The sequence below is a fragment of the Sminthopsis crassicaudata genome, chromosome 1 (genome assembly GCF_048593235.1).
Source record: "Sminthopsis crassicaudata isolate SCR6 chromosome 1, ASM4859323v1, whole genome shotgun sequence".
Taxonomy (NCBI): domain Eukaryota; kingdom Metazoa; phylum Chordata; class Mammalia; order Dasyuromorphia; family Dasyuridae; genus Sminthopsis; species Sminthopsis crassicaudata.
Window position 1 is genome coordinate 15,709,452 of NC_133617.1, and position 14,163 is coordinate 15,723,614.

General features: G+C 47.6%; 1 protein-coding gene across 4 annotated transcripts in view; it reads left to right on the forward strand.

The window, feature by feature from the left end:
* Positions 1–8,215, forward strand: part of TTC28 (tetratricopeptide repeat domain 28) — a 554,617-nt gene extending 546,402 nt beyond the window's left edge. For all 4 annotated transcript variants that reach the window (XM_074295047.1, XM_074295055.1, XM_074295071.1 and 1 more), the window contains 2 exons: positions 2,073–2,180; positions 2,874–8,215. In XM_074295047.1, coding sequence (XP_074151148.1) covers positions 2,073–2,180; positions 2,874–4,477 — 1,712 coding nt within the window. In that variant the 3' untranslated portion in view covers positions 4,478–8,215. The remainder of the gene's footprint in view (positions 1–2,072; positions 2,181–2,873) is intronic.
* The last annotated feature ends 5,948 nt before the right edge of the window (positions 8,216–14,163 follow it).

Here is a 14,163-nt window from a genome sequence, read left to right on the forward strand (position 1 = left end):
TTTCCTTTTCCAGTTATTATTGCTGTTTTCCCTCCCTCTATTTTATTCTCTCTCTCTCCTCAAAAATATTTTGCTACTGACCACCCCCTTCCCCAATATGTTCTCTTTTCTATCATCTTCCCATATCCCCTAACCTTCCTACTTTCCTGCAGGGTAAGATAAATTACTATACTCATATTGAGAGTGTATGTTATTTCCTCTTTGAGCCAATTCTGATGAGAATAAGGTTCACTCATTCCCTTTTTCCTCCGTCTCTCTCCCTCCACTAAAAAAGCTTTTTCTTGCCTCTTGCTATTCTTCCTCTTCATTCCCCTTTTTCTTAGTATATTCTTCTCTCACCCTTTAATTTTATTTTTTTTTAGATATTATCCCTTCATAGTCAATTCACACCTGTGCCCTCTGTCTACATATACTCCTTCTAACTGTCATAATAATGAGAAAGTTCTTATGAATTACAAGTATCATTCTCCCATGTAGGAATATAGACAGACCAACCTTATTAAGTCCCTTATTGTTAGGTTCTTACTAAGTGCTAAGTCGGTACTTAACAATTCTCTAGTTCTGGCCTTTAAGGGGAGTTTTAGCCCTTTGAACTTCTGGGGAGGAGCTTAATGTTTAAAAGGAGCAAGTTCATTGGTAGAAGTAATTTTCCCACAAGCCCTTGCGTTATCCCATGCCCATTCTCTGGGAGGATAAAAGAGGGCGGCACTCTGAAGGAGGAGGAGTCTCTACTCTAGGTCAGAGGGCTCTCTACAGGAAGAAGAATCTGGAGGAGAGATTGAGTTGAGACAGCAGATCGCCTCCCAGAGAGCTATTGGCAGTTTCTGGAGACAACAGAACATTACACCTTATGATATCACTTTCCTGATTATGTCCTTATGCTTCTCCAGAATCCTGCATTTGAAAATCAGATTTTCTATTCAGCTCTGATCTTTGCATCAAAAATGCTTGAAAATCCTCTATGTTGTTGAATTTCTACCTTTTGCCCTGAAGGTTTATACTCAAGTTTTGCTGGGTAGTGATTCTTGGTTGTAATCTTAGCTACGTTGCTCTCTGGAACATCATATTCCAAGCTTTCTGATCCTTTAATGTAGAAGATCTTCTGTTATATCTGTGGCTCCACTGTATTTGACTTGTTTCTTTCTGGATGTTTATAATATTTCCTCCTTGACCTGGGAGTTCTGGAATTTGGCTATAATATTCCTGGGAGTTTTCATTTGGAGATCTCTCTCAGGAGGTGATTGGTGGATTCTTTCAATTTCTATTTTATCCTCTGGTTCTAGAATATCAGGGCAGTTTTCCTTGATAATTTCTTCACGAATGATGTCCATATTCTTTTTGGGGAGATCATGATTTTATGGTAGACCAATAATTTTTAGATTGTGTTCCCTGGATCTATTTTCCAGGTCAGTTGTTTTTTTTCCAATGAGATATTTTGCATTTTTTTCTATTTTTAAAATATTTTTTGGTTTTGTTTTGTATCTTGATTTCTTATAATGTCATTAGTTTCCATTTGCTCAATTCTAATTTTTAAGGAATTATTTACTTCAGTGAACTTTTCTACCTCCTTTTCTATTTGGCCAATTTTGCTTTTTAGGACATTTTTCTCCTCATTACCTTTTTTGCATTTCCTTCTGTACCACTCTCAATTCTCTGTCTAATTTTTCCTCTTACTTGATTTTCAAAATCCCTCTTGAGCTTTCTTCTATAGCCTGAGACCATTTTTTTTCCCTTGGGGGCTCTGGATGTAGGAGCTTTGATTTTGTTATCGTCTACTGAGTGTGTTTTGATCTTCCTTATGACCGAACTAACTTTCTATGGTCAGAATCTTTTTCTGTTGTTTATTCGTTTCTCCAGCCTATTGCTTGGCTTTAGTAAGATAGGATTGTTTCCAGAGCGGAGGGTGCATTGTCTCAAGCAACCAGGGTTTTGTGCAGCTTTTTTTCAGAGAGCCTTCTAGGGACCTGAACAAGGCAGCAGCTTGGGGAGGCAGGGTCTTAAGGAAGCTGTAAGAAGACTTGTGTCTGAACCTTCCCTGTAGACGTGGATTTCAATGCTGTCTCTTCCTGTAGGTTTTGACCTCTGTGAAGTTGGCCAGGAAGAGGTGATTCTGAAAACTGGAAAACAAGCCAACCGAAGAACCATACATTTTGCTCTCCAGTCCCTGCTGTCTCTCTTTGGTAAGTCCGGCTCCACCTGCACAGAGGCTGAGCCTACCTGTCACATGTGGCTGTCATAGGTACTGGGAAAGCGGTCCCTTCTGACCACCCAGACTAGTGCTAGTCTTGAGTGTCCCATATCAGGGACCATTTCTGGCCCCCAGAAAGGTTTCTTTTTTTTTTTTTTAATTTTATAATTATAATATTTTTGACAGTACATATGCATAGGTAATTTTTTTTTTTTACAACATTATCCCTTGTACTCCCTTCTGTTCCCAATTTTCCCCTCCTTCCCTCCTCCCCCTCCCCTAGATGGCAGGCATTCCCATACATATTAAATATCTATTAGTTATCCTAGGTATAATATATATGTGCAGAACCGAATTTTGTTGTTGTTGTTGTTGCAAAGGAAGAAAGAGAGGTTTCTTAAAGTGCCCGGATTTGTTCTTTAGTGTATCCTTCTGTGATACTTAATGATACCGCATTTTCAAAAGTGGTCAGATCTTTAAAAATCTATAGAAAGTACCGCTTTTATTTCTAATCACCGTCTTCAGTATGTATCACAATTATTTACTGTCCCTGTGATACTCCCCGCCCCCTCTCTACACAGTGGTACTTTTCAGTATGAAGGAAAATCCTAAACACTCCCAGTTAGTCCGAAATCACAGCTTGAATCGAGACTTCGGGCACTAATGGGCCGCGGGTTTTCTTTAGATTCCACAGAGCTCCCGAAACGCCTCAGTCTGGACAGCTCCTCATCCCTGGAGTCTCTGGCCTCGGCCCAGTCCATCTCCAACCAGGCTCCCCTGGGGTACCCGAACCCTCCGTTTTCCCCAACTTGTCCGGAGAGCGTAGCCTCGGACGCCATTTCCGTGTACAGCCTGAGTTCCATCGCCTCTTCCATGAGTTTTGTTTCCAAGCCTGAGGGCACCCTGGAAGGGTCCAGAGGGCGTCAGGATGGAGAAAAGCCCAAGAACCCCTCTTGTCAGCGGCCTTCAGCCCCGAGGAGCCAGCTGTCTCCACAGAGCAGCACCACAGCGGGGAAAGAGGAAGAAGAATATGAAGGATTCTCCATCATTAGCAACGAACCCTTGGCCACTTACCAAGAAAATGTAAAAACGAGATTTTCACCAGATCCCAAACAGAACAAAGTTGGGCCGCCGGGGGGCATTAAAATATCCGTCAGCTCCAAAGGCAGCATAAGCACTCCCAATTCTCCCGTGAAAATGACTCTTATTCCCAGTCCAAACTCACCTTTCCAAAAAGTCGGGAAACTTGCGAGTTCGGATACTGGCGAATCTGACCAGTCTAGCACTGAAACCGATAGTACTGTTAAATCCCAAGAGGAAAACGCCCCGAACCTCGATCCCCAAGAATTGGCCCAGAAGATCCTGGAGGAGACCCAGAGCCACCTCCTGGCCGTGGAGCGCCTCCAGCGCAGCGGCGCCCAGGGAGCCCAGAGTGGCCCGGGCGAAGACGGGGCTCCCCCGGCCGGCAGCGGCCCCGGCGCCTTCCGAGCTTCCGAGACAAGCGCCTTCAGCCGGCCGGTGCTCTCCAGCCAGCGGAGCCAGCGCTCGTCCCCCGTGAGCGCCCGGCCCAAGCCCCCCACGAGGAGCTCGTCCCTGCAGAAGGTGAGCTCGGGCTACAGCAGCCCGGCGGCCAAGGAGGGCAGCGGCCGGCCCTCGCCCAGCACCGATTCTCCCAGCTCTCTCACGGACCAGCCTCACTTTAAGCTCAAGTACCCCAGCTCTCCCTACAGCGCCCACATTTCCAAGTCACCCAGGAACATGTCGCCGAGTTCCGGGCAGCAGTCGCCCGCCGGCAGCGCCCCTTCTCCGGCTCTGTCTTACTCCTCGGCCGGCTCGGCCCGCTCCAGCCCCGCCGACGCCCCCGATCTGGACAAGCTGAAAATGTCGGCCATCGACGAGAAGGTGCAGGCCATCCACAACCTGAAGATGTTCTGGCAGAGCACCCCCCAGCCTCCCCCGGGCCCCGTGAAGATATTCCGCGGGGCCCCTGGCACCATGACTTCCAAAAGGGACGTGCTGAATCTGCTCAATTTGTCCCCACGCCACAGCAAAAAGGAGGAGGGGGTAGACAAGCTGGAACTCAAAGAACTCTCCCTGCAGCAGCAGCACCCCGCGTCTCCCCCGGCAAACCCCCCCAATGGCCACAGACGCTCGGACGCCAGCGCCCCGACCCCATCCCCAGGGCCGACAGGCGCTCCCCCGGGGGCCATGCGCCCCTTGAGACTGCCCTCGGGCAACGGCTACAAGTTCCTCTCCCCCGGGAGGTTTTTCCCTTCCTCCAAATGTTAATGTGACTTTCCCAGGGGTCAACTCCAGGGAGGGCCCTGCGGAGTGCCAAGGGCTGCTTCGGCCTACTTGCCTTGTTCAAGAGGAAAACCAGCCAGTTTTACTAAAGACCCTCAGCTCAGGGGTGGGCGCTGCCCTCCCCCGAGACCCCAGGAGCTGGTTTCCGGCAGAACGTACTTGGCGCCAGGACAGGGGATCTGAGGGCGGAGTCTCCCCGCCATTCACCAAATGTTAACCTTTGAACTTTCTGATTCTCATTCTGGGTCTGATAATGAGGGAGGATTTTTATATAGAAATTGTTCATTGGGGGGGAGGGGAGAGGAAAGGGAGCACCTATTTTGCTAAGAGGTATATACATATACCTTTTGTACACTGATGCAGAGATTTTTTTTTTTTAAAGGCCTCCAGGTGCTGGCGGAAGTGGGATCGAGAAAAGGTTTTCTTAGAGCCCCCCCAAAAGCGTTCTCTTAGCCAAAAATAGATGCCAATGATTTGTAATGAAATTAGAGAAGTTTGGGTCTCGTAGTCTTGGACTTTTCCAGCACCAATGCAATAATTCAGGTTAAAACTGTGCTTCCATTCTGAACTTTGGTCAGTCACTCACTATCTCTCAAAACGTCCTTTTGGGCCCTCGACATCGGCAGCCAAACTTGAATTTTTCTCAAAATTCAAGAATCGACCTTGTCCAGGCATTTTAGAGCTATGCAAATACCATGAAAATGCAACTTTTATGCTTTTCAAATATTTTGGGCCTTTTTTGTACTTGGGTAACTAGAAACAACTTGGTTTTATTATGAATAGTAATGATAACACTTTACATTTATACAACACTGTTGTTTTTTAAAGCTCAAAACATTTTCTAAAAAGTCTGACTGCTCATCAACAAGTAGCGGCCAACAAGTTGGGAAGGAAAACGGTTTGAATTTTCCATTTTGTTATAACTAAAAGAATGTCGTTTGGCTCAGTAGGTGCAAGCCGAGGAGTGGGGGGTCGCGGCCTGCACCCCCACTCTAGCACTCCCCTTCCTCCCCGCCTCTTTGTTCTAACTCCAAGCCTCCCACCTTCCATGCCATCCATTAACTGGTTCACCATTCATCCAGGGCTGCTGGGAAGACCGTTTCCCAGAAGAGGTCCCCTGCCGCTCATGGGCCTGAATGCTGGAGAGATGCGCCTGTAGCTGGCACATCGGGCAGAACATAGCAGGAGAGAGGAGCCGGAGGGAGACATGGGCCAGGGCACGTTTCCAGGGTCGCCACTGGAGGAGGGAAGGGGAGACTAACTGTAGGTTGTATGCATTAGTCCGGAGGAGAAATGCCCCCAAATCATCGAGTCCGTGTAGTGTTGAGTTAGAGAATTTAAATGTTAACAAGAATTGAAACTCCCCTCCCCCCCTTTGTCATTGCCTGTGAGCCGTCCTTGGATGTGGCAGAGACATTGTGCTAGTCGGTTGGGGGGGACTCGCGTTGTCTGAGTACTACCTTCCCTTCTTGCACTAAATCACTTTATACCCATAAACAAGCCACTTAGCCTGACTGTGCCTCATCTGATCCATCTGCAAAATGGATGGAATAATGTGGCCTAATTCATGTTTTTCACATTAGAAAATCTTCAGAAGAAATGTGTCCCAGAAGTACAAGGTAGAGAGCTGATCGTTTTAAATTCTCCTCTTGAACACAACCCATGTAGGGTTTTGGGGAGCTATTTTGGGTTTTAGGGGTCTTGCATTTAAAATCATTGTAGCCATGGCAAACTTGAAATCCTCAGCTATCAAAGCACACGTTTCCCAGAAGCACTCAAGCAACAGGCCCTCATCGCCTGTTGGTGGGGGTGACTTTCACTGATAATAGGAGCTCCAGCCCCAGATAAAAGCCAAATTTGCAGCCCTGAGTATTAATCAAAAATTAGCAGGAAAAGGGCAGCTAGGTGGCCCAGTGGATAGAGCACCAGTCCTGAAGTCAGTCAGACCTGAGTTCAAATTTGACCTCAGACACTTCTAGCTGTGTGGCCCTGGGCAAGTCACTTAACCTCAATTGCCTCAGGGGAAAAATTACCCAGAAACTAAAAAGAGAGAGAGTTATGTGGGGCTGATTCCCTTGCAATCCTGTTGCTGCCCACTCTCCCCAGCACGGACCCAGCACCAAAACCTGGATCAATCATTGCCGCCCCGGGCCTAGAAATCTCATCCAAGAAGGGACAGGCCGTCTAGGTGAAGTCCCGTGCCCGCTGCAACTGTTTCCAATGGAAATGGTACCTGGCGATAACCTAGCGGGCTAAAGCCGGCGCTGCTTCTTGAGGCCGTGGTCCTGGGCGGCGTTCCCATTTCCAGGCAGTTTTTCCCTGTAGTGGCCAGGATGGTGGATGCAGCTTTTTGTCCCCTTGAGAACCTCAGATGCGAAATGCAAAGTTGTGAAAGAAGTCTGGAACGTTTCCAGATAACACTGCAGAATCGGGCGCCTGTCTCTCTTGGCGGAGCTTCCTTCTCAGAAATTTGACCCTGCTAAAAAGAAAGAGAACGCTACAAAGGACAGTGGCCGGTAGGAAGTAACCTTGGGACAGGTCTGCCATTTAGACAGCTAGAAGACTTGGCGCTGACAGACGGGGTCGCGCGTGAATGATGAGAGCGGACTCCAGCGGAATGACGCCACACGGGGAGCGGGATCTCCATTCAGGAGGTGTGACGTCCTCCTCCTGTGTACAGGATGGACTGGCCTTAATGTGAATTCTGGACCCACATTTCCCCCCTCCCTGCCAGACCGCAGTCCCCTACCCTCGTGTGGAACAAGTGGAGCCCCGACAGGGACCAGATTTGGGGGGGCTGAGATTCACCTTTTCCTCTCGACTTTTGGCTGGGGTTTTGTGTTTACATAAAGCCAGAAAGGTGAACCGCCCTACCTGAATTATGCTTACGCTAAATTATCATGTCACTGAATATAATAAGCCATGCAGGGCACTCCCCCCAGAAACTTAGCCCAGAGACAACCCGAGACAGCAAATGCCACTCTTGCCCTTCTACACCTTTGTGTTCTGCCCTTATCCTACAGGTCAAGTAGCTTCTCACTTGTGATTTTTTGAGCTGAGTGAAAATAGTAAGAAAGGTCCCCCCAAAATCCAAATCCAAACTTTCTCAATCCGTCCAGACCAGTGTATCTCAGCAACAAGTTTCTCTCCCCCCTAATTTAGCAAATGGCACACAGTGAAAATCCGGGCCCAGGCACCCCCCCCCACACACAGGAAATGAATTGTCCCTCATCTCGGGAGGCCGGCTCTGTCTCCCTCTCCCTCCCTGCCCACCCTGTCTCTCCAAGGCCCCCGAGAGAGAACTGTCTGCAGTTCAGGTTGGAGCAATCACCGGGAATGTTCTCAGTGAAGCAGGAGAAAAGTGGACGTGGAATCACTCGTCCCGCACGTGGCTGTTGTGGCTAAAGAGACTCCCCGTGTGGTGGGTGAACTGAGCCCTTGTTTTTGCCAGCTCCTTCAGAGATCCCTGGTCCAGTGCGCCCCTTCTCCAGCCGTGTCCCCAGGGGGCAGCCCCTCCTCGTATGCAGTGTTCGCCATGTTTGGCCTGCGTGGACTTTTTTGTTTGTTTTTTTGTAAATTACACTCTGTGTTTCCAGACAGCATTAAACTTTTTATATTATGAAATTTACCATGTAAAAAGAATTTCATATTTTTATTGAAATTGCCGAGGCATTTGGCCTTCTCCCTTTGTGATTTCAGTGTCTATTAAAAGCATGAGCTCTCTCGGTTCTCGTTGTGTTCTCTACCACTCCGCGGGTTCTCCCAGGTTCTAGGTGACTGGTGTCCCACGTCCGCAAGAAATCTGTCCTTCCTCTGCACCGGGTAGCCCACCTCGGGACGCTTAGGTGGCAGTGCGGAATATTTATCTGCCAAAGTATAAGGACTTTGGAGTTGGACGGATTTTCCTTTTTCTTTTTTTTCTTCTCAAGCTAATTTAGGAGATGGCTTTATGACAAAGAATTCTTCCTCGCAAACAGAACATTTTATTTTCTGTTTTGTGGATCATAGCATTTTGCATATGTACAATGAGACATCACAAAAGCGACAATCGGAAAATTCATCGATATGGAAATGGGTTTTGGATTCAAAAGCAACTTAAAGCTCTGTAGACAAACACCATAAAAAGTAAATTGCCAAATAAAAAAATAACAGATTCGGAATATCACACCGCATTAAGCTGTTCCAATTACCCAAGTAAATTCCCCTGGGAAGAGGGTTTCTGCCGCAAAAGGTCGTACCTCTCCTTTGTCTTCTCTGGGTACTTGGTAGCAGGACAATCCCAAGGGAATAACTGCCAGATTTTAACGATGTCGGGACAGGGAAAGGGGGAGAGATGCGGAAACTTTTTTATTTTAAGTCACAGCTTTTCCCCATCGAAGTTCTTTCTAATGTGGAATGTCAAAATATTCTAGCTTCAGAAGAACCAAACAGCAGCTACTTCCTGATACTCTGTAATCCGCCCCCCCCAAGACTGAAGCTACCCTCCAGTCCTGCCCTAACGGCCTCACCAGGCCCTCATCCTTTTCCATGCTCTCACACACCTTCTTCCACATGATGTTTCTTTGTCCATTCTGGTGTCCAAGGCCTTGGAAGACTCAGCCTTATCCCACATGCCTCTTCTTCAAATCCTCTGCTCTCTAACCTATAGACTTCTCAGGAGTCGCCAGATATAATCCACCTTTCCCACCTCTTCACTTTTGCTCAGGTGAAACCGTCTCATCCCACTCTCCTCCCCAGAATCCTACCAGTCATCCCTTCTAGATGCAGCTCAGGCGCCACCTCCTGCCACATTGTTGACATCTGCCCTGGGGTCTCTCTCCTATTTGTGATTTCCTCCACTAGGGTTTGATTCCAGTTCCTCAAAGTAGTTCTATTCCAGCAAAGTACATGCTTGTGAAGGTACTTCCTGCCTAAATAGGCTTGGAGCCCCAGCTGGGGATGTACGTACAGCAGGGCTCACCTTGCTGAAGCCCTTTCGGGTCCAGAGCTCACCTTGCTGAAGCGCTTTTAGGTCCAGAGCTCACCTTGCTGAAGCCCTTTCGGGTCCAGAGCTCACCTTGCTGAAGCGCTTTTAGGTCCAGAGCTCACCTTGCTGAAGCGCTTTTAGAGCCACCCAGCATTTAACATGTGTCATTATTTCTCTGATCTCCCACCCACACACCAACTTAGCCAAACAGTCTGATTTCCAAAGCCAGGATCCCCAAGAGATAAACTTCTTGGGCCCATCCACTCGGGAGCTGTGCTTTGGATCGCTGCTGGATCCATTCTAGAAGAATTGCATTTGTTTGCTTTTTTAGATTTGTGTCCCTTTAGCTTGTACTTATTGGGTGCTGGAGCAAAGGCTTATTGAATGGAGGCAATGCTTTTACAAGAAGTGAGCACTGAGGGAAGATTATCTTGTGCTGCCTTCAAGCTATATCGGAATTCCCAGGATGCTCCCTGGAAGTGGAGTTGATGAAATACAGAGTAATAACCTGAAAAATTATTCACCTATTTACCCACCAAATGCCAGCCACCGTGCCGGGTGCCGTCAGATCTGCGTGGCAGGGAGTGAGTATCACGAAGCAAAGGACTCCAGCCAAGACTGCCCGACCAGCCAAGACCTGGGCCCTATTTTCCCCCAATTATTTAATCATTATTTAGTCCAGCCTTGAGCCTTGAGCTCAGAAGGAAAGCTGTGGACTCGGATGCCCTCAGTCTGACCTGGAGATCATTAAAACCAGGCTACCTCCCTAGGCACTAGAGACAGAGAACCCCAAAGGCTGGTATTTTTTTAAATAACCTGAATTGGAAGAGAAATTTAATTAATTCATGGAAAGTGGATTATTATATTACTGGTTTCCTAACTAACAGGAGATGGGTTAGACTGATCTCAGACCCTCCTTCGGCTTCAAGAAGCCGATATTTCTTTCATGTTTATTTTGCATTAACAGCAAGCTCCCATTCCTACAGGGCTTTGTGGTTTACAAAAGAGTCCTCCCAGCCCATTATCTTATCTGATCTGGGTAATACTTATCCCTATTTAAGTATGTTGAGTTTGGAGTCCAAAAGAACAAGAACAACAAGGTTATTGTGAGACTCGAATGCGATAAAGAACATTAAAAAAAAAAAAATCAACCTTGCAAACTATAAAGATCTTTTATAAATGTGAACTATCATTGTTGGATGTTTTTAAGAGGAGGAAGCCAGGTCAGGGAGGAAAAGGTCTGAACAGTCACCTGGCAGAGCTGGAAGGGACTCTGGGCCACCTGGTCCCACCCATCCATGAACAAAACAGTCCTCTCCCCAACAGCCCTAACCATATTAATTTATTCGAAAAGCACAATTGAAAGGAAACCTGTATGCATCTTTGATCCTCTGCTCCTAGTTTGGGGCCTGGTTCTAGGGCAAAGAAGAAAAAGTTCAAAGCTTTTAAACTCTTGAAGACAATTACCAAGTCCTTTTCTAAGGAAGTTTTCTCTAGAGTCAATATCCCCACTTCCATCATGGTATGATTTCAGGGCTAGCCACCCATGGCCTTCCATGTTGTTAATATCGTTTCTAAGACATGGCACCTAAATCCAAGCAAGATGTCCCACGTCAGGTCTCACCAAAACAGACAAAAGCCTCTCGGATCCCGAGCCACACCGTCCTATCTGCTGACTCGTTTTGTAATTTCCAGATTTCCAGCTCTGACTCGAGTAGCTGTGTCTTCCCCTCCTGGAACCCAGTTGTTTTGCACCCAAATCTTGGATTCAACATCGTGACATTTTGCTCCTATCCATTTCAGGTATTACAGAGTGCAGTATTCATGCTTCAGTATTGCTTCATAAGATTTACTTACTTCAGAGTGAAACTTTGCCATCTTTAGAATTGGAAGAACAAGAAAATGGTGACCTTACTGCGACTATGTGAGACTTAGTCTCTCTTCCCCTAGAAGACCATGGATAGAGCAGAAAAAAATAATAAATACGGACCCGAGAAGGTAGCCAAGATGAAGTCCTGTCATCTTGCTGGCTGATATTATCATGCACGACATAATCTAGACATAAACAGACAAAATGGTAATTTTCAGATAGACAATGAAATATATGCCTTGCTTAGGTAAACTGACAAATGGTGTCCATATGGGGCCAGAGCTATGGCCCAAGGGGACCATCAGTAAACATATGCATCCAGAAAGCCAGACAGCATCAGGATGTGGAGACCCTCCCGGACCAGCCTGCCTCCCGTATCCTGAAGCTCAGGCTGAACCGGCCAGATCTGATAGAGTCCCACGCTTCCAGTCAAGATCAAGCCATGGCTTAGGGAAGCTCCAAGTGGCCTCCCCAGCTCTGCTGAAGGGGCGACCCTGGAGGGCTGCAAACTGTTGTCCGCTTTGTCCAGAGACTTGGAATCCCTGTAGCTTGTCTCAGCAGGAAGGACAACAAAAAGGCTGAAGATCCATGGGCGCCGTTGAGCCTAGTGCTCTATCCAGTCTCCAGATGGATGTGTTAAAGGGGACAATGGCCATTTATGAAAGTTGGATTATAAACCAACTGACTGAAGCTGATAAGAAAGACTCGAGTCCTGGGGATGCTGGGGTCTGCCTCTGTGATCTCTGTTACTGGGAGGATGAGGCTGGGAGATAGCAGAGCTGGGACTGAGCTGGTACCTTTGTGGGGAGGCCCCAAAGTCATTAGGTCACCAGACTAAGGAAGGCAAGCTTGCCTAATGTGGAAACTGATGAGGCGAAAGCTTTCATTCTGATCAGCGATGGATCAGACTGAAGTGGTCACTTCATGTCCAGCCTGGACAAGAGAGGGAGACCCAACAATGAGGGAGAAAGGAAGGAAGGAAGGGTAGGAGGGAGGAAAGAAGGGGGGAAAGAAGGAAAGGAGGAAAGAAGGAAGAAAGGGAGGGAGGAAAGGAGAGGGAGGGAGGGAGGGAGGGAGGAAGGAAGGAAGGAAGGAAGGAAGGAAGGAAGGAAGGAAGGAAGGAAGGAAAGAAGGAAGGAAGGAAGGAAGGAAGGAAGGAAGGAAGGGAGGGAGGGAGGGAGGGAGGGAGGGAAGGAGGAAGGAAGGAAGGAAGGAAGGAAGGAAGGAAGGAAGGAAGGAAGGAAGGAAGGAAGGAAGGAAGGAAGGAAGGGAGGAAGGAAGGGAGGAAAGGAGAGGGAGGAGGAAAGGAAGGAAGGAAGGAGGAAAGGAAGGAAGGAAGGAGGAAAGGAAGGAAGGAAGGATGAAGGGGAGGGAAGAAAACTTCAAGTTTTATTAGGTGGTTCCTTTGGGGCAGGTGAATTTTCCAAGAGTTTCTTCATCACTGGATCCTGGAGGTCCTTTCACAGGAGATCTTCATGTCTTATTCTCTCCCACTTCAGACAGTCAGGACGAAGCCCCCAGCTCTCTGTCTTCCCCACCTCCATACCTTCCCACCATTCTCCGGAGCCCTCCGTGCACTTGTAACCTCTAATAATAGTAAATAATGGCAGACAGCAGGGGCCTGCTGGGCCGGTGCTACATCCGCCCTGGCAAATGAGGCAGCAGCATCTGGAGCTGAGCCCATTAGAGGGACATGTCTGCATCACAGGAACATTTCGCTTCTCAAATGAATTTGCATCCAATCTCAAGACACTTAATTACTTATTAAATTTGTAGCAATTGTGCTATTGGCCTTCGGGGTACCATCAAATGCTCTGTTTAAAACCTTTAAAAAGAACCGAATGAGCAGGCGAGCCGGGAGCTGCCCCTCTGCTTGGCAGACACAGGTGAGCGAGACCCGAGTTAGTTCCTCCCAAAATACTTTTACCAAAAGAAAGTGAATTTTCTTCAGGTGTCAACACAAATCCTCCCAAACAACTACACACAGTTATTGAGCACCTGCTGTGTGCAGATTACTGTGCAGAGAAATCAATAAGATGCTTTCTCCCCCTGAGCCCCAGTCTAGGAGGGAAAATAGACCTCCCCAGGGAGCAGCAGGCCACACAGTGGTACACGAGTGACTGACAAAAATGAGGTGACACGATGCTGCCTGGGGTCGGGTGGGGAAAGCGCTTGCTTATCCAGGAGGGGACTGATGAGAGGAAGGAAGGAAAGAAGGAAGGGAGGGAGAGAGGAAAGGAGGGAGGGAGAGAAGGAAGGAAAGAAAGGAAGGAAGAAGAGAGGGAGGAAAGGAAGGAAGAGGGAAAGGAGGAAGGGAGAGAAAGAGGAAGGGAAGGATGGAGGGAGAAGAAAGGGAGAGAGGGAGGAAAGATGAAAGAAAGGAGGGAAGGAAAGAAGGAAGGAAGGTTCCCAGAGGAAATGGCAGCAAGTCAGCCTTTCATTGATGGCTCAGATCCAACAAGCAAAGATGGGGAAAAAGGACCTCACCAGAAAATGACTTGAATGAGGAGGCAAGAGGCCTCTGAGGCAGAGGAATGGACAATTTGACTGGAGTGAAGAGCAAGTGGTGGAGAGATGGGGGAACTCCAGGCTTGGGACTTCACCGGAACAGGGAACTCCCAGGCTGGAGAAGTCCCTTCACTTATGCCAGTGGTCAACAAGAGCCCGCATTGGAGCAGAGTTCTGAATCCCGTGTGTGTGCATATTGTATATGTGTGTGTGTAGACATATGCCTGTATCTATGTGTGTACTGTTATGTGTATATTTGGGTATCTGCACATGTGTGTGTTGTGAATGTTGTATAAATGTATGTGTTGTGAATGTTGTATAACATCA